This window comes from Pectinophora gossypiella, chromosome 8, assembly GCF_024362695.1.
Source record: "Pectinophora gossypiella chromosome 8, ilPecGoss1.1, whole genome shotgun sequence".
Lineage (NCBI taxonomy): Eukaryota > Metazoa > Arthropoda > Insecta > Lepidoptera > Gelechiidae > Pectinophora > Pectinophora gossypiella.
In genome coordinates, this window is record NC_065411.1 from 7,475,239 (window position 1) to 7,495,310 (window position 20,072).

At 37.6% G+C, this 20,072-nt stretch overlaps 5 protein-coding genes across 7 annotated transcripts in view; 2 read left to right on the forward strand and 3 right to left on the reverse strand.

Moving 5' to 3' along the window:
- Positions 1-292: 292 nt before the first annotated feature.
- On the reverse strand, positions 293-7,229 carry LOC126368918 (facilitated trehalose transporter Tret1-like). Of its 2 annotated transcripts, XM_050013161.1 has the most exons (8): positions 6,898-7,228; positions 6,733-6,830; positions 6,249-6,383; positions 5,756-5,839; positions 4,959-5,237; positions 2,675-2,795; positions 1,570-1,701; positions 293-1,291 (listed from the first exon to the last, which is right to left on the reverse strand). In XM_050013161.1, exons 1-8 carry the CDS (start codon positions 6,944-6,946, stop codon positions 759-761), a joined length of 1,431 nt encoding a protein of 476 aa, XP_049869118.1. In that variant the 5' UTR covers positions 6,947-7,228; the 3' UTR covers positions 293-758. The 2 variants fall into 2 exon arrangements, with proteins under 2 accessions (XP_049869118.1, XP_049869119.1); XM_050013162.1 differs by lacking the exon at positions 4,959-5,237 and having other exon boundaries at positions 6,898-7,229.
- A 1,276-nt stretch (positions 7,230-8,505) lies between these two features.
- On the reverse strand, positions 8,506-11,170 carry LOC126369016 (uncharacterized). Its single transcript, XM_050013305.1, has 2 exons — positions 10,722-11,170; positions 8,506-10,631 (listed from the first exon to the last, which is right to left on the reverse strand). Exons 1-2 carry the CDS (start codon positions 10,880-10,882, stop codon positions 10,277-10,279), a joined length of 516 nt encoding a protein of 171 aa, XP_049869262.1. The 5' UTR covers positions 10,883-11,170; the 3' UTR covers positions 8,506-10,276.
- A 1,035-nt stretch (positions 11,171-12,205) lies between these two features.
- LOC126368946 (zinc-type alcohol dehydrogenase-like protein SERP1785) lies at positions 12,206-13,992 on the forward strand. Its single transcript, XM_050013209.1, has 2 exons — positions 12,206-12,220; positions 12,641-13,992. The coding sequence occupies exon 2, from the start codon at positions 12,788-12,790 to the stop codon at positions 13,892-13,894; it is 1,107 nt and encodes a 368-aa protein (XP_049869166.1). The 5' UTR covers positions 12,206-12,220; positions 12,641-12,787; the 3' UTR covers positions 13,895-13,992.
- On the reverse strand, positions 13,989-16,169 carry LOC126368953 (nudC domain-containing protein 3). The gene is made up of 5 exons (XM_050013217.1): positions 15,989-16,169; positions 15,299-15,756; positions 15,004-15,189; positions 14,631-14,746; positions 13,989-14,168 (listed from the first exon to the last, which is right to left on the reverse strand). The coding sequence occupies exons 1-5, from the start codon at positions 16,099-16,101 to the stop codon at positions 14,007-14,009; spliced, it is 1,035 nt and encodes a 344-aa protein (XP_049869174.1). The 5' UTR covers positions 16,102-16,169; the 3' UTR covers positions 13,989-14,006.
- Positions 16,170-17,354: 1,185 nt separating this feature from the next.
- Positions 17,355-20,072, forward strand: part of LOC126368968 (uncharacterized) — a 64,708-nt gene continuing 61,990 nt past the window's right edge. Inside the window, exon 1 of one of the 2 annotated variants that reach the window (XM_050013237.1) lies at positions 17,355-17,757. In XM_050013237.1, the coding sequence (XP_049869194.1) occupies positions 17,632-17,757 (126 nt within the window). In that variant the 5' untranslated portion in view covers positions 17,355-17,631. The remainder of the gene's footprint in view (positions 17,758-20,072) is intronic. The other variant, XM_050013236.1, reaches the window with a different exon arrangement.

Here is a 20,072-nt window from a genome sequence, read left to right on the forward strand (position 1 = left end):
ATTCGTTTTATAAGTCGAGCCTCGCGCGCTATGCGGTATTCGTACAGTCACGAGCAATATCATGTACCCACTTTAGAACCCTGTCGCACTATCATATTTGACATTTAATGAGGCGTACGGTTTAAATTGTCAAAAAAGTTAATGTGACATGGTTGCAAAGTGTATACATATTAGTACTCGTGACGCTGGACATAATGTCATTTAAGCAGTATATACATATTATAATCCATAAATATGTATCAATATACATGTAAAAGATTGTATATTCTCTCGCGCTTAGAAAAATAACACGTTATAAATTCCAGATTTAAACTTTATTTAACAGCATTTAGGTATAAAATATATCGCCACGTTTCTGGCTACAAAACATCACAGATTGTTATAACAATAAAAAAAACCTTATGATCTAAATGTGACGATATCAACGATGTATCGATATGTTCTGTGCAATAAAGTATATTTGATTTGATATGACGATATCAGGGGATAAAGATCTTATGAGATATAATAATTCATGTTACCCAGCGATGCGTCTCAAAGCATAACATTAAGCTTACGACTATATCCTAATTGGGGTAGTCAGAGGTACATTCTTCGCAAGATAAATTAGGTACCCACGGCTCACCGAGCTTTCTGTTAGACCAACGTAATAGGTGTATTTAGGTAAAAAATGCATTTTTAAGAAACCAATACGTCTACTTCAACAGTAAAATCCGTTACTTAGCCTGACAGCGTTACACAATTTAAAAAAAATACCTCTAACAATCATCAGTTAGTTCGTTCACAGCCTTCTCTCTCAGCGCTTCCGCCTCAGCAGGCTTCTCTGCCATATTGTCATGGACTTCCTCCAACGTTTTCCCTTTAGTCTCCGGCACGAAACAATATATGAAGAACACCCCAACATAAGCCACAAACGCGAACGACCAGAACACCGTATAATGCCCAAAATTATCTTTAATACCCTGGTAGCATTTTGCAACAGAAAAACTAAGAACACAAGCTAAAATTGTAGCTGCACTCGAAGCAACAGTCTTTACATTTATTGGAAAAAGCTCTGCCTGTAAAACGTAAGGTAAGTTGCCTATACCTACAGCGTATAGTATGTTGAAACCTAAAATGCCTACAAGCGGTAGCGCAGATATCGATGCTAAGACATCTTGACTGACGCCTATGGAGTCTTGCAAATAGAAGTAAATGCCTACTAAAGTCAAAGATACAGCTACTCCAAGGCAGGAGAGGAATAATAGGACGCGGCGACCGAACCAGCCGGCTAGGAAGGTTGCGCCTATGCCTGAAAGAGAAGAATAATATTAATCAGTAACCATGAGATATGTCAGGGACTTCTGGCGGGTCGAAAATGTCTCTGGCACCAGGGGTGGTGGTTTGGTGACCAAATCACAAAGATAGGAAAAGAAGAAGAGTAACAACTTGATCGGAGATTGAGCAAACAAGAAAGTACATTTTCTAAATTGACCCGACAGGAAATCGAACAAGTTAAGTGTCCGATAAAAACGGCTTAACGTGCCTTTCAAAGCACAGAAATTAATAACGGAATACAATGGTACCAACCTGCAGCTAATTGCACGAAACCGTAGATGATGCTCACGTGCGGCCCCGATACGGTGCTGCTCTGTCTGAATATTATTTCTAAGTACGACTGGATCGCAGACGCGCCTGTCATATATTGCAGGGCTTTGAGACCTGGAAAAAAAATCATAAACCCCCAGATCTACTACTAGACTACTTGCTACGGTTATGGTTGGTTTCGTGCTACGGTAGAAAAGGCCTTTTTAAGAAAAAATATATCTGAGATAAGATAATGCATTATCAACGTTTACGCAATAAATTGACAGTATGGTGACACATGAATTTGATAAGATCTTCCTGTCTTAAGGCCGAATTATCCTATAAACCAGTTTCTAAGCAATGACTAATTATCATCATCTCCCTAGCGTTATCCTGTTTAAACGGGATCCACTTACCTAACCTGATTTTATGACAGGTTCGGTTTAGTACAAAAGTCACTCCTACCTGACCTTTCAACCGGCTAAGGGAAAACCAGCCTTATAGGTTAGGTCAGGTCAATAGTTAGGTCACATTCAACCGAAACACATTTCTCGGAAATGTAGGGTTCCTCACGATGTTTTCCTTCACGACTGAGCACGTACTCATTAACGATACACAACGGGTAAGCAGAGACTATGGGATTCAATTTGCTCCGATCCTGACACTTCTCTTGCTTCCTCCACATTAATCAATCGTTTCATTCACGTACGTTGCGGACTTAGCACCGTAAGCGCGCGACTCTTTCTCGCCTCGACATACATCACCCGTCACTCTCTCACAGTACTGCGCAGAAAGAGACAGACGATCTCTGTCGCGGCGAGAGAGTCGCGTGCTTACGGTGCTAAGCCCGCTGGTTCAGAGTAGATCGTACTGAATCTTTTTACTCATACTCACTACGACAATAAACACGTTTACGTTTTCGTACTCATTTACGATCCAAACGTAAAGAAAGTCATTGGTTTTGGCCCGTGCTAGCATACGAACCTGCAACCTCACAGTGAGACTAATAGTCGTTTCTTCCAACTGACCTACCACGGCTCTAAAGCTCTAGTTTTTAAGTAATCGCTATCGATACGTTTTGAAATAACAGTAGTTCATCAAGTCTTACCTGCAACAATGAACACGGTTTTCCTGTACTTCATATTGGTCATAAGCTCAGTGAATGTGGTTTTATTTTCCATGTTTTCTCTCACGTGAGCTCTGATTACTCCTAGCTGGTCGTCAGCCCACTGAAATGAATACCAATGAGGGACTTTTCAGGCTATGTTCCTCAAACACAACATAGATGGCGCTGTACAAATTTTCCTTCGTTTAACTTTCTAATTTCATGGACAACAGACATATATACAGTTTTTATATTCGTTTTTGGGTATAAATGATGACCCTTTTATTACCGACTTCAAAAAAGGAGGAGATTCTCAATTCGATCGTATATTTGACACACTGGCGAGCAGGAGAATGAAACGCCATCAAACCAACAAAAATCCACCAGTTGGAGACTTCTCCTGCAGAGTGTGCGGTAGAGTTTGCCGCTCTAAGATTGGCTTGCACAGCCATGAAAGAAAGTGCATTTCTTCGAGGCAATGACGTCATAAATCGTCTGAAACAGACGTATAAGGCCAATGATGTTGCCATTACATTGTATTTTGGAATAATTATGTACCCGAGTAATAAGAAAATAGGTGATTATCACGTTAAAGCTGTACAACGCCATCTGTATTATTTTTGGTGAACGTAGGGCCTGTCCACATCACCACGGCACGACGTCGTCGCCGTGGAACGGTGCGGTGCCGTGGCGCGGCACGTTGCCGTAACGTGGGAATTTACGTTGCCGTACCGTAAAAATGTACCTCACGACACCGCAAAGTTACACACACAACAGAAGCAGAATACGTTTTGTGCGGTCCATATCTACAACGAGACTGTTATTTATTTGGTGAAGAATGTACCGAAAGTTTACAAGGCACGGCAACGTGTAACTTTGCGGTGTCGTGAGGTACATTTTTACGGTACGGCAACGTAAATTCCCACGTTACGGCAACGTGCCGCGCCACGGCACCGCACCGTTCCACGGCGACGACGTCGTGCCGTGGTGATGTGGACAGGCCCGTAGTCTGGAAAGTCCTTCATCACTTTAAAGCAGGTAAGGCTAATTATCTACTGATACTTATACAATACTTATAGCAGGCTAAGCTAAGCCTGCCTTTATTCCACAAAATTGTAATTAAAAGGTTTTTGTATTCTTCTAATTTTAAAATGAGATAAGTAAACAGTATTAATGGTGTCAAATGAAAAAAATGCTGGAAAGAGTTGGAGAAAAGAGAACCATATTCAAGACTACAGAGAACGAAATATGATTGGCCACCTGATATGACACGATTCATTTAAAACAAACATTATAGAAGGAAAAATTGAAGGGAAGAGAGGAAGGGGTAGACCTAGGATAACATTTATGAAACGAATAAAAGAGAAAGTGCAGGTCGTGTCGTATCGGGAGGTGAAGGTTTTGGCAGGAAGAAGAGAGGAATGGCGATTACTCCACCGACAAGAGCGCAGCTCTTAAATAGAGAGAGAGAGAAACCGTATTTAAATAGGTAAATAAGAGATAGGGTATAACTTCCGCTATGATAAGAATTTACACATATATCATACCAAGAAACAGCAATGCGGAAATAAATATAGGTAAGCCAGTTTAGAAGAAAAATTACGAACATTACCTATATAGGCAAGTAGGTACCTGCCTCCAAGAGACGCGTACTAAATACCTAAAAGTAAACTAAACTACGTACCTATACTATTTGCACTCTAGCAACATTGTAGTAGATAATTGTTTAGTATTGCGCAGCCAGCAGCACAAAGTTCAGCCTAGTGCGAAAGAGACAACTGTCCTACGCTTCTTTTTCTTCTTCTATCGTGTGGGATGTGAGATGGATTACCAACCTCATCAACCCTGGTGTCTGGTGGTTTACTATTGAGCCCCCTGACATGACTCATGTAACGACTACGTACTTACATCAGTAATACTAAGTAGTAACCGGGACCAACGGCGTAACGTGCCTTCCGAAGCACGGATCGTCTTACTTTTCGGACAATCAGGTGATCAGCCTGTAATGTCCTAACCAAAATTAGGATCACAAAGTGATTTTTGCGATATGTCCCCACCGGGATTCGAACCCGGGACCGCCGGATCGTGAGTCTAACCCTCAACCACTGGACCACAGAGGCCGTTTATTATTTATGCTATGCATCATAACATAACATTACAAATACTTTATTGCACAAACAGGATAAAACAAAACACACCATACCACAACACATAACACACAACACATCATAACACCACAACACACACACGACATACGTATGGTCACCATCAGATTACAAATACCTACCTTTTCGTCCTTAGTTCCTTTGATGACCATGAACTCCTTCTTCGCCTGTGCCATTCTATCATCTTTAAGATAATAATACGGAGACTCAGGTATCCAGACACAAGCGGCAGCATACACTATGGGTATGGACAGTACGATGGAGTTCAGAACTGTATAGGATACGAAAGGCCCCACTCCATACATGATCAGGCCACCAATATTCCCCATCACTTGCACCAACATACCCAGAGCTCCTCTGATCTCTTTATCAGCTATTTCTGTTATGTATATCATTGTTGCCTGAAAAAATAGTTTTGGAAATCACGTCACGGAAGGATCACGTGTGACTACTTGATGAGTGATCGCGACTACGTATAATATATTAATTATTAAAAGCGTAGGCACTCAATTCCCGCCTTAAAAAAAAAACATTATTAGTGTACTTATGAAAAAGCACAATGTAGCCAGAGCCCTTCGTTATTCGTAGTAAAAGGATGAGGCGTTTCTTGCTGATTCATATCTAAAGGACTGTCTTTGTAATTGTGTCCATAAGGAGACGGTAACGTCCAAATTAGTCAGCATTTGGTGATCGCGTGATAGAACGAGGAACAATTTTCTCATTTGGTACTATCCGGCTCGAAGTTATTTTTGGTAGGTACTGCAGAATAAACGTGTGACCTTTTGACCATTCATTTAAACATCAAAAAATAAACATTGGATAGTGTGGTTACTTGCGCTCATAGTTCACGGGGATAAATTATGTTCCTACCTACTTTAGATTCTGACTTCAAGATGTATACGGGTACAAAGTTTCTTACCATTGCAGTCATTCCAGTCGAAACTCCCATAAGCATTCTTGCGATTATCATCAATATTGGGTATTTTGTAAATAATATTATCGCCTGAAAAAATGCGTCATCTCATCACATATAATTTGAATAAACATGCTTTGACTAGATGCGTTCACTAGAAAGAATGACGGTAATACATATTAGGAGTTCGCGTCTATTCGTCCAACTTTCCGTATTCTTAGTAGATATCTGCTAGATTCGGTACATTCTAGGCTATTAGTGAAAATCAAATAGGAACTTACACTTAATATGAATAAAGTCTGGTCGTTTTACATTCACAAATATAGGTGAAAAATAATGGCCATTGTTTACCGATACAAATTGAGTACAATACGTACGTACTAAGTGTTTAATTTGCCATTAGGCACACAACTGTTTGCGATAGTTTCCATGACTTAATTGACGTAACCTGAATATGTCGGTCTTCATCGCATGTTGTAAGGATTACATTCTAACGTACCGCACCTACGAGTCCTGGCACGGAAGACACGCAGATAGTCCGTCGACGGCCCACCCTCTCGATCAGAAGCTGGCCAATGTAGCATCCTGGTATGGACCCCAGCGATAGTAGTGACACTACCCACGAACTTTGTGCCTGTGAACGTTTCGTCAAAACTAGGTAAGAGATTGCTACTTAGCAATAAGGCCGCCTATTGTACATATTCTATTTCTCTTGTTTTGTATTTTGTTTTTTTTTCTGTTTGTGCAATAAAGTATTTGTTATGTTATGTTAAGTTACTTGACGAATAACTCTTGCAATTTTCATAAGTAGATACCCTACTGATATATGGGTTAGATACATCTAACGGAAAGTTAGGTACACACACTGATAGAGAACATGCGCCTACATAGTGCGATGACCAGTAATAGCTTGATAGGTAGCTAAACGGTAGGTATTTTAATAATGAGTGAGTAAAATCAATAAATTATCATTATATACTTACGTCTGTGATTTCTATATTGGCTTCTCCACTCTTGAACTTTGGAATCGCCGGCGAGCCCCATGTTAACACAGCACCGGTGAAAACGAACCCTAATGACGCTAAAATTACGAAAAATTAGCACCAATAAAAAAACAAACAAATTTTTAATTTTCCCGCCATACGTACCACATAATCCCGCCAAATATTGGACGTTTCTTTTAGTTTGCTTTGTCATTGTTGAAAGCGATTCCGTAAAACGTACGCGGCTCCGAATTTAAACGTTAAATAAGACGTGTGCATTAGCACTACGAATTACATTGTAATATGGAAATAGACACTGAAACTGAGAGACACAGTTAATCCGTTTACAAACGTTATTATCAGTTATAAAATAAAGATAGGTAGATGTTGATATCGCTGTGTGACAGACGGCATTATAGAACTGCTCTACGACCTCGATCATGAATGTCGTGTTTGTCGCACGCGCACGCCGCGCGTTTAGATCTGAGACGCAAGCGTCAAGTAAACTGTCACTAAATAAAAGCGTCATTTGATTAAAGGGACGCGCGCGGTTTTTGAATATGTGAGTGGAAAAGGCCAGCATGTTTACCTAAATAAGTTCCTATATTTGAATTGAAACGAAACTAAACTGAAACAGCTCAAATCTCTAAATCGGCCTTGCTCATTTCCGCCTCTGATAATTTGTTTATTGATCTTGATGAAAACTTCGATATTCATTTGAATTCTGATACAAAACTGGCTGTACGGGTGCATACCAGGACGGAAACGGTGACGTCAGATTTTAATTTCCCATCTAACTCTGCAAGTGGGTCAAGCTTTTTAAAATAAGCGGTATAAGGAGAAAGCTAACATTCTGTACTAATTGGTCATAAAATGTTTACTACAGGTTTTACTTACATGTCAATTAAAACACATTTTATTCACAACAATAAAAGCAATTTATTTTAAAAGTCTACATTTCTAACGTGAATATAGAATACTTCCTCTAGATTATGAGAAATCCTTCAGTGTGTGAACAACTTTCAAATAGACCAACAGACAGGTATAGATATTTCTTTTGGAAGGACATAAAAAGATTCCACTATTAGAAGACAGTAATTATAATATATAAATTTATATTATAACACTATAATAATTAATAAGGGAATTTATTTTATAGCTTATGAAACTTATTGAACAGACATTGGTGCTAATTCCTGTAAATACCATCTAATTTTATTTTAAGTTATATCTGTCCTTTTCTTATCCGCCGAAAAGGAAAGGGACGGGTAATCGACAAGCATAAAATTTATGGAACACACGTCAATTTTAAGCACAAATCTAAACCAACCGTCTAAAAATTTTACGTCAGTCAATAACCCGACACATTAATTTACTCATTCTTCCTAAAATTAAGAGCTGTGAATCATCCGTCCCTTTCCTTTTCGACGGATACGAAAATGACGGATATAACCTAAAATAAAATTAGGCGGTGTCTGCAGGAATCGGGGCCATTATTATTTAACAATTATACATTTTATTAAACACATAAATATTATAATTATTACTAACTTATGGTAACAGTCTTGTTTCGTATCGTACTGGTTGGGCTTTGTATGGTATATACAGATAGGATGCATTTACACTGTAAGACAACACCAAGGCAGTTTTAGTGCAGATTGAAACTAATGTATCTACTGATGCCGTCTACAGGCCCAAGCACGTCCTATTATCTACAGGAAAGCTGAGGTACTGACCACTAGAGTTCAATGAGAATCAAACTTGTAAGTTTCATTACTAAAGCACCATTCACATTCAATGCCAAGTTCAATGTCTTAGAGAGAATTTCTTGAATAGAGAACTGACATTTTGCAATTGTCTAACAGTTTAAATGCATTCCAGCTGTATAGTCCTAATCTAAATAAGATATAACATTAGAGTAATATATTTTTTTACATATTTATAACTTAATTATGACAACACCTATTTGCTTTCAGATTATAGTAATAAGCTGGGATAAAAGCATATGTACATGGTATATTAAGTCTTACTTACAGCCTGTTCTATATTATAGCTATCATCAAACTGTAGTAAAGCAGGAGTAAACTCCATACTTTTACAAATTTTTATTATACTTTTTTTATTTACAGTAACTTAAGCCAACTTAAGAAATTAGTATGGAGCAGGTTACTTGCAAAATTTTTCAAAAATTCAAAGTTTTGTATCAGGGAGGAGGAATCTTGAGGTGAAAGTCGCCGACTTGAAGTCAAGTTCATTGACCAAATTTTGGTGTTTCCACGCGCATCCCCTGGCAGGAGGGATGATAAACCTTGAGTTTCTCTCAAATTCGGAGTAAAGGTTACCGACTTGAAGTCAAGGTCACTGACCAAATTTTGGTCTTCTGCACACATTTGTCCTTTAACGGCTTGGACAGTCAGGACGGCATCTACAATTATAACTGCAAATACCGCGTCTGCCAAGTCCAGGGTACACTCTATGTATGTCCTGGAGTCGCCTCTAGACCGAGCCGCATCGCTGGGTAAAGGGCGCAATATATTTTGCCGGAACATGTATTCACCCATGTACCATTTAAGGCGGCGCTAGCTCTGGCATATGCAGCGGTGCATTTTAACTCCAGCCATTGGCGCTCGAGTGTTTGTATGCACCTTGACATGCACATTTTGTGTACCCTGGACTGGGTTGCCCAAGGTGGGATCCACAGGGTTGTCAACCGTGCCGTTAACAGAGGTCTCCCTGTGGTTCACTGCGTAATATCCAGCCATATTGAGGCGCCGATCTACGCCTGCATATGATTGGTGCATGTCGGACATTATCACAGACCCTTGGGCCATATTTCCCATAATAATGAGCTTAAGTGTGCGCCTGGTTTTATCGGGAATTAACTCGACATGAATTTTCCAAGTGAGCCGGCTGAGGCACCCAAAACTCCAAGTTTGACGCCGCAAAAGATGGCCGCGATGGTACTTATTAGTGTAGAGGTGCGACTCATCGACCTCTACCACATCTTGTGGGCCACCCAAAAGCTCCCGGTCGTGAGCTTCCGCAGCGTCATACACTTCCCTCAGGAAATGGTAAATTTGAACCGCTTTGAGAGAAACTCAAGGTTTATCATCCCTCCTGGCAGGGTATTCCCGGTTGAAAAGCCAAAATTTGGTCAGTGACCTTGACCTCAAGTCGGTGACTTTCACCTCAAATGTTTTCCCCCTCCCTGATACTAACCTTTAAATTTTCTGCTCCATACTAATTTCACTCGAAAATTTGGCTATGTCCATGGCTCATACAAAATCAATCAAAATTTTTCTGTCCCAACTCATAGTACCCCTTTATGTACACTCCAACCCAACTTAACCACCTATGGTAACTTTTCTTGAACATGGATTAAGAAATATACCTACTAGAACTTTCACTTTCTTTATGATCAACATTGGGCAAAAGCTACACTGGGTACCTATTTCACATTGTTTTTTTTTTATTATAAATTACACATATTTAGGCTGAAACTTTTTCTAATAAAAGCAGTACCTATTGTTACCAGTGAAAGAAATTAAGCTATAAATGGCTTAAAATCTTCGGGCATTCTTTCTATAAAGCTTTTTATTCGCAGAGCTACAACTGGATTTTCAGCATAGATATCTGAAGCAGTATAAGGTGGTAGTACACTCACATTTCCAACTACTATATTTTCACCATCTTCTGTCACAGGTAACAGGTTTGATTTTAGCCAAGCTGTTAAAATACATTTCTTAGCCTTTATGTCTTCATTTGTATCACAAATAATTACTTTACGAAGTGGTGGTGTGAGGTTCTCAGGAGGTTCTGTTACTTGAAGGTTCACCACTGCATGACCAGGTATAACGGTAGTCTGATAATTGCCATCATTTGATATAGAAAGGATGATACTGCAAAAAAAATTTGGTTGGTATAATAGAATTTTTAAAAGTAGAATGACTCTTAAACGGTAGTTACGATAGTGAAAAGTAGATACTAACCTATGTGTTATTGGGTCGATAGAATGAACAAATCCATCAAACGAAGTATTCTTTATAACGTTAACCTGGACGTACTTATTTAATAAGGAAAACAAACGCACTGGGTTATCTTTGATAGAACTGTAGGGCACAGCATGAACAATATTTTCTTTTCCTTCCATGATGTTTTTATAGTTATCGATGGTGATTGTAGGTACCTATTACTTAAAATCCATGCGTAAAATAAATAGGAAGCAACGACATACGTTGGAACAATACTTGGTCTTTGGTTGGAACCTAGTATAACATTATAATCACTGGTAAATTACAAAATTTTGTACCTTTTTATTTTAATAATAAACTGAAAGTTCATGTGTTGTACCTAATTAATTCTATTATAATATTCTCTTTGAATACACCCTGGAAAAACTGGAAATGGAATAAAAATAAACGCGTGGTATTAGGGTTGCCAGTTGCCAGACACAGGGACTTTCCAGGCTACGTTCACCAAAAACAATATAGATGGCGTTGTACAGCTTTTACGTGATCATTTCTAATACTTGATATTTGTGATAATTGCCTATTTTCTTATTACTTGGGTATTATTAATTCCATAATACAATGTAATGGCTGAAGCATATATCAAAATTATTATTGTCAGATGAATAATGGGTGGAAGACAAAGATACTTGGATTACTTGGTCTTTGGTGGAAGATGTAATTGTGCCTGGGTAAAGACCTGAAACTGGGTGTAATAAAAAAGGGTCATCATTCATAATAAAAACGAAGATAAAAGATGCATAATTATGTCTAATATCCATGAAATTAGAAGGTTAAACGGAGGAAAATCTGTACAGCGCCATCTATATTGTTTTTGAGGAACGTAACCTGGAAAGTCCCTCATTTCCCGACCTACCTATGTAGGTATAACCATGAAATTAATGACGGATCCGAAGTGGCCCTGTGGTGTATTTAGTAGCTTTGGTTCGATATCTCCATAGGATATCTCATGGTAATTTTTTACTGTCGGGAACATAATGGGAACATAGATTGATAGAAAAGAATCGAAAATGCCCAACTTCGTCGAATCCCAAACTAGACCATTTTCCGAAAAAAGAAACAAAATGACAATGGACACGTTCGAAAACCTAATAGATAAAAAACCAATAAAAGACCCTCAGAAAAAACCTAATAATAAAAAATATCAGTACCTAAACGTAGAGGTAGCTATATTTTATTATATTTATGAAACTAAACAAAAACTTTAAATCTGAACAGCGCTATCTATATTTTTTAGGGAAAGTAGTCTGGAAAGTCCCTCATACATAACACAAGATGTTTTTGAGATTATCTCTGCACTTCTACGAATAAATATTAATATTTATTCGTAGCTGCACCTGCAGTATTATTCCTTATTCTATGCCTGCGCCCTCCCCCCCGTTTGCTAAGTTTTTGAATGTATCGTGGACAGTAAAAAAAAAAAAAAAAAAAAAAACAAAGAAAATAAATGAGGTAGGTAGGTAGGTAAGTTTTTGGCGGGAGGCGGGAACGGGACAGTTGCTTTCTTCATTGAGTGATCTAAATAATTAATACGAAGTGGTGTTTTGTGGTTAATGATCGCATTAAGTTAGTCGGAAGACATTCGCGAGTGTTATTATATTGGAGTATTCAATAAACAAAGTGTATCTGCCTATTTTCGCTTCGTGTCAGGAAGCCGCTTCATAACTCAAAAGTTTATGCGGACTTTTGAGTTAATTCGTTTGGGGTTCGGAGTAGGAGTCTACTCCGAGGGTGGGGGCTTAGGTTTCATCATCATCACCTTTCATCATTTCATTAATCATCAAGAAAAAAAATACGTCAGACATGGCTGTATGGGCATAGTTCCCTTTGCCTTACCCTTCGGGGAAAACCAAACCAAAAAAAAAAAAAAAAAAAAGTAGGTAGGTAAATAAACAAAACTTTGACAAAACCGTAAAACTCAATACCAACAAGTCCAACAACTCAATACAATCTTATTTCTCACTCATCTCACCTCATTCAACCATTCCACTCAAAGTGTTATCAGGTTGTTGTCAGTTTTAGGCCAAATGTTTATCAATTTTGTTTTAATAGTAGCTTTGAGTGGTATCCAGTTATCTACTGCGGAATTTTACCCAGTCATGACCAAGAGACTGCCAAGAACGATGAAGGCTGTTGTTCTTCAGAAATATCTACCGATTTCTGATCCTTCTAGCCTCATAGATATGGAAGTAAATGTACCGGAGCTTGAGGATTCCCAAGTACTAATAGAAGTAAGGGCGATTTCTGTAAACCCTATTGATACAAAAATCCGGGCTCCAAAGGGAGAAGCTTTAAACGCGACGCGCATTTTGGGATGGGACGGCTCCGGCGTTGTAGCTCTTAAAGGATCTCACGCCAGAACATTCAACGTCGGCGATGAAGTGTTCTTTACTGGTGATTTGAGAAAAAATGGATCGAATGCCGAATATGTGGCAATCGACGAAATTATGGTTGGTGCCAAGCCAAAAAATCTTAATTTTGAGGAAGCTGCTGCTATGCCTTTGACTAGTGTGACTGCATACGAGGCGCTTTTTGATCGTATGTTGCTGAGTGCAAAAGATAAAGGGAAGTCCTTGTTAATCATCAATAGTGCAGGTGGGGTTGGGGCAGCTTCTATTCAGTTGGCCAAGAATGTGGGACTCTATGTTATTGGCACAGCTTCACGGCCAGAGAGTGAAGCATTTAGTCGTCGTATGGGTGCAGATCTTGTCCTTAACCACAAGGAAGACTTATATGCCCAGTTAAAAGTAAGCGGTTTTAGTAAAGGAGTAGACTACATCATGGTAAATTTTGATCCATACCCTTATTGGGATTTATTGATGAAGATTATCAAGCCTCAAGGGACAATTTGCCTGGTGGTTGACTGTAGTCGCCCAGTAGATATAAGACTTTTGAAAGATAAAAGTGTAACCCTGGTATCTGAGATGATGGGTACACGAATAAGATATGATACAGAAGATAAGGATAGGCATCATGAAATATTGCAGGAAATTTCAAAACTGCTTGAATATAAGAAGATGAAGACTACTTTAACTAAGGTAATAGCTCCAATAAATGCAGCAAATTTAAGAGACGCACACAGACTTATTGAGGAGAGACGTATGATTGGGAAACTGGTCTTATCCGGTTTTTAAAATATGTAATTTTTGATAGTATGCATTTTTATACTTGTTAAAAACAAATCAGTGCAATATTCTGTTAATGTTAATCTAAAATAAATGTGCCAAAGAAATTGATTGCCTTTTATTAATTTTGTAAATTGAGCATTACATTTGGATCAAACTCTTTTCCTTTAAATGGAGAGCCCTCAGCATTCCAGGCCTTTCTTAAGATCTCCATGTTACGAAGTTGGTCACTGGTTTGTAGCCCTTTCATCTTCTGTTCTTGATTCCATTGCAGTTCTCTTACCTAGTAAGAAAAAAGAAAACATGACAAATTATTTAACAAAGGAATATCCCATTACAGAAAAATAAATGGCCATAGAGAGGTAAATGGGGTGTAATTTGCTCTTTTAACATACTCTTTTCATTGACATGAATGCAGTCAATTGCAGTGTAATTTAACAATGATCGAAAACCAAACAATGTATTGTATAGTTGAAGAAAAAAGCAAACTCATTGTGACTTTCAGATTATCAGCACCTTAGAGCAAGCATTTATTATTTTACTAAGATTAGCATAGTATACATTCTGACCTTTTATATCTTATCAGTATTTTTTTATATAATGCACAAGTAGCTTAGCTTACATCTTTTACTGATACATACATAAACAAACAAGAATAAAGAATAAATTGGCCTTCTGATTCGTCACCCTGATTTTTTAATTGCTCATGTTCATCCAACTTTTTCTTACTGAAAAATATATTTACCTTTGCAATATGGTCATCTGGCAATTCATACAGAGGTCTAGAACAGTCTATCTTGGATAAATCAATTGGTTCTTCTTTATTAAGCAGTTTGTTCCACCAACGCTCTTGTACTTTTTCTGTAAAATATTGGGTTTACTCAATTAAATAATACATGCAACACCTGCTGTTCTTAATATGAACAACATAGTCATATATTTTGAATTATTTTTTAAAAGTATAGTTGTAAGGCTCAGATTTCCAGTGTTTGGAATGTACATTGGGCCTTATGACTATATTAGTTTTCATCAGTCTGACAAAGAAATACTGAAGTACATGCAGTATATGAAATAGGGTACCTCCTTACCTACTTTATCTAATATTATCTATACCATACCTAAATGTATCAATATTTTTCCCTCACTGATACTCCAAATGCTTTCATCAGGTTTTACTTTATGCAGGAAACTATCCTTGATCAGGACATCACCATTGCGGCAAGCTACACAGAGGTCTCTAGCAGTTATGGTCACTTTCAAATCTTTTGAAGACTTTATGTGAGGTGGCAATCTTACTGTCACATCTGAAAGAGAACAGATGTAAATCTTTGATGATTATATATTACGAGTAATACAATTAAAATTTATTCATTCAATTTGTAAATTAACTACATCTCTCTGTTCATTACATACCAAGCTCCATAATAGTTTGAGCCCAAGAATAATTTTCTCTCTCAGCACCATTATATGTTTCACTGTTCTTCTGCGTGGGTATTACTGGAGGCAGGCTCTCTGTTGATGTTGTGGGTTTTGCACTGTCATCTGTTTCTGCAGTATTCTCTGATTGTGTTTTATTGACTTCTTCAAATGGTACAGGCAAAGAGTTCATTTGTTCAATGAGAGGTTCAGTAGTTTGTGTATCTGTGTTTTCCTCTATTTCACACTCGTCATCAGCTACAACTTCAACTTCCTGTGCTATTGTTGAGCACATTATCTCATCATTTATATCTGTCGGTTTCTTAGCTCCGTTGGGTGGTTTCCAGTTATTTGGATCGCATGTTCTTAGGACTTTGATTACAAGTTCTTCAGCAACACCTGGTGGGAAGCCCATGTTCTCGTAAGCACCTTGAGGGATATAGTAGAAATCCGTACTGAAAAATTATAGTGAAATAATAGTAAAATTAAAAATTTTGTGTTATGAAAGAATTAACTTTAATTTACAAGCGCTCTAGAGGACAGGAATGTTATTTGTTAGAGTTTTTGTCACGTGCCGCAAATTCGTGGTTCGGATTTCCAATACAGCCTTTTACTTGTTAGATACGATTTAGTATCATCAGTAAAAGTAATAAGACTCAAAGTAAAAATAATGTCTAGTTTACTTACCGTCTTGCCAGAAAGTTAAATATTGTCGATAGGAACCCTAGAATAGACTTTTCATTTACCAAGATTTGTGTCAGAATTTCATCATATTTAGCCGAACCGTTTACATCTGCCATTCTGGATTTTGGTCGATTTGAAATATAAAAATTACGAAAAGAATTCCATAGAATACAATCCCAAACAAAGACGATTTTTTTTTTTGTTTTGGTTTTCCCCGAAGGGTAAGGCAAAGGGAACTATGCCCATACAGCCATGTCTGACGTATTTTTTTTCTTGATGATTAATGAAATGATGAAAGGTGATGATGATGAAACCTAAGCCCCCACCCTCGGAGTAGACTCCTACTCCGAACCCCAAACGAATTAACTCAAAAGTCCGCATAAACTTTTGAGTTATGAAGCGGCTTCCCGGCACGAAGCGAAAATAGGCAGATACACTTTGTTTATTGAATACTCCAATATAATAACACTCGCGAATGTCTTCCGACTAACTTAATGCGATCATTAACCACAAAACACCACTTCGTATTAATTATTTAGATTACTCAATGAAGAAAGCAACTGTCCCGTTCCCGTTTCCCGCCGAAAAGCCCAAACAAAGACGAAAATGACCTTGATAATCTTGACGTTGGGCTTTTTGGCGGGAGGCGGGAACGGGACAGTTGCTTTCTTCATTGAATAATCTAAATAATTAATACGAAGTGGTGTTTTGTGGTTAATGATCGCATTAAGTTAGTCGGAAGACATTCGCGAGTGTTATTATATTGGAGTATTCAATAAACAAAGTGTATCTGCCTATTTTCGCTTCGTGTCAGGAAGCCGCTTCATAACTCAAAAGTTTATGCGGACTTTTGAGTTAATTCGTTTGGGGTTCGGAGTAGGAGTCTACTCCGAGGGTGGGGGCTTAGGTTTCATCATCATCACCTTTCATCATTTCATTAATCATCAAGAAAAAAAATACGTCAGACATGGCTGTATGGGCATAGTTCCCTTTGCCTTACCCTTCGGGGAAAACCAAACCAAAAAAAAAAAAAATAATCTTGACGTTGACATAATGGCGAACGTTTTGAAATTGTTCATTTGACATAGGTAGTTGGTAGGTAGATAAATAATAATATATACACCTACTGAATAAAGTAAAATCATTTGCAAATCCAAATTAAATACTCTATGAATCAAACAAATAAAACATAATTTTATCATTACTTCAAACAAAACAAAAACATGAAGCACTAGAGATCTGCTTTCGAATGAATTTTAAAAAGGGATCCCATGCAGAAAATAAAAATCTACCAAAATTCCGTTTTTATTTCGCCTGGCACCACAAAAACCAGTTTTTTAATTTACATTCCCGCCACTTGGAGGAGTTGCTTCGCTTTCGAAAGTTTCACATCCGCAAGAGAGCGGCAAGGCAAGACAACGCGAAGTAGGCAAAGAAGTCTCGCGCGCGAACTCGGTACGCTGCAGGCGATGACCGCATTCATATGAGTTTTTATTATATTGTGAGTGTGCTGTCGTGTTCTCCGTTCCGTTAAAGTGCTTGCGAAAATGCTGTATAGGTGAACTATCGGAATATACAAAGTGTTGTGATTGTGAATACTATTCTCTAGCTCTTCTATCTCTCACTGTATCTCAAAGGTTGTAAAAATGCCTTGCTCAGCGGTAACTCTGTCTATAGCGACTATTACAGCGATTGTGGCTGCTGCATTGATGGCAATAGCATTTTCAACTGATAACTGGCTTTATATTGAAGTAAAGCGCTCTAGTATTCAGGTAAGTTACGAGCATCTACCATATTTTAAAATAAGCCTATAAATATGCCTATGGTTTTATATTATTAAGTATTAAAAGGCGGTTTTATTAATAGAAATCGATGAAAAGATAATTATAGGTACCTACGTAGACAAAAAAAATTGATACTTAAATCACAAGTTCGTTGCGGATAGTCGAAACTTATTGTAAGGTCATGACACAAAAAACAATTAGTTGTACCTACCTGCTATTTTCTTAAAATTATTCAAATTAAGAAGGTAAATACGAGTGTTTATCATTTTGACCATCACTTGCAGGTACAATTCTAAACATTGGCATATTTTTGCTTTCAAACAATACAATGATGACCATCGCTTAAACTCTTTAACTTGCAACATTTCCTTCCATTCTTTTTACAAAGGTGCTATAAACAAAATAGCCGATCAAACGGGGTCGATAAAAAAGATTGTAGCACGTTCTTTTTGAGTCCTTGCTATAGAACCGTTAGAGCAGACACGTTAGGCATAAATATGCACGTATTAAATGGCACGAACAAATGTGTGCGTAACTGTACTATTCCGTGAGCCGACTCCTGCGCACTCATTCGTGCAGATAAAGAACTCAACAACTACTTCACAAACTTTTTTATTGATTATGACGATGGTGATGCTTTGGATAAACTTAATAAATGCTTGGGAAAACAGTAAAACAATCTAATGTTGTAGGTACTTTGGTACTCGTACCTTCAAAATTCAAAAAGTATAAGTGTAATTTGAGAAAATTGGAACACATCATATCATGCATAATTTACTGGTTGTGTAGGTACCTACGTTATTTTTTGTAGCAGTTTTGATTCTGGTTTCTCTCGAGTTAACGTCACTTTTTGTGACCAAATTCGTTGCGTTGCAACTTACCTGTCGTTTAATCTGTCTACCTGCCAATGGACGTTCGTTTTCCCTTCTAAAATAATGCTGCAAACTTATTCTCAAAAAATTGTTCTCCATGTATAAGAAAAAAATAGCACTAAGCAACAGGTTACATATATACACCATTTGTAAATTGCTGTACCAACCTACCTATAGGTCACTTGATCTGGGAACGATATATTACAGTTAAATATACCTATCTATGTCATTAAAAACATAGTTAGGTAGGTGCCTAAGTAAACATACTAATTAGAAGACCAGAGGTGTAATTGCGTAACTCAGTTTCCATAACATTGCCATTTGTTATAAACTATAATACTACGTTGAAAGCTGGAAACTGCTAATCGTAAAGTCATTGATATTTTAGCCAATCATAGGATAGGATTCTATCTGTCAAGATAGATACTGAGTTAAACGAACACCGGGGGTGTTAGATAGCTAGAATATTCCGTATCTAATCTTTGGAGTACGTATTTTTCATTATTACTCCTATTTATGTGCTTACAAGTAGGTACCTACCTGAGTTTCAGTCAATTTAAAATGTAGAAAGTACTACTTGTAGTAGTACTACGTCTTTGCTTTGTCAATATTATCATTAATAATTTGCGAACCGTATTTTCTTTAGCTAGGTAGGTAAGTACGTTACGTGATACTTCTTCATGGGCTCAGATACTTACGTAAAAACAAGCTTTATTAGTAAAACTTGTTAGAATAAATACTTTATAAATATACCTACCTAATAGCATAAAACTAATGTGGAGAGTTAATGAAAAAAATAATGTGAGCTCTACGTACGCTCGTCTATTTCTTATAATTATTAGGTGACATAGAGAATAGCGAAAGAGAAATCGATCGTGAAAGTTACGAAATCTGTTGGAACATATTTGAACATGCATATATATTACCTAGGATAACATTTATGAAACAAATAAAAGAGAAGGTGCAGGTCGTGTCGTATCGGGAGGTGAAGGTTTTGGCGGGAAGAAGAGAGGAATGGCGGTTACTCCACCGACAAGAGCGCAGCTCTTAAATAGAGAGAGAGATATATAATTATTATAATGGAAACACTTGACCATAAAATTGTTCAACACGGGTTCACTCTCCAGGTACGTAATCGTTTAAAAAGCGATAACATTAGCTAGATTGTCAGAATTTTTACGGAAGTTGAATCCTTCACTTTTTGCTTGTCTTGCTTGCTGGATGTTACATTGAACTATACAAACTTCCAAGGAAAGTTTTATGTAAACGGCAAAATTTCTATATTTATGTAAACAATGTAAGCAAGGCAGACTGTTAGGAACTTTAATGTATTCTACGTGGGTGAAAAACTTAAAACCTTGGTTTAGAGTTACAAAAGACAACTGAGACAGGAAGATCGGAGTTCAAATAAAACAGACGAAAGGAGTTTAT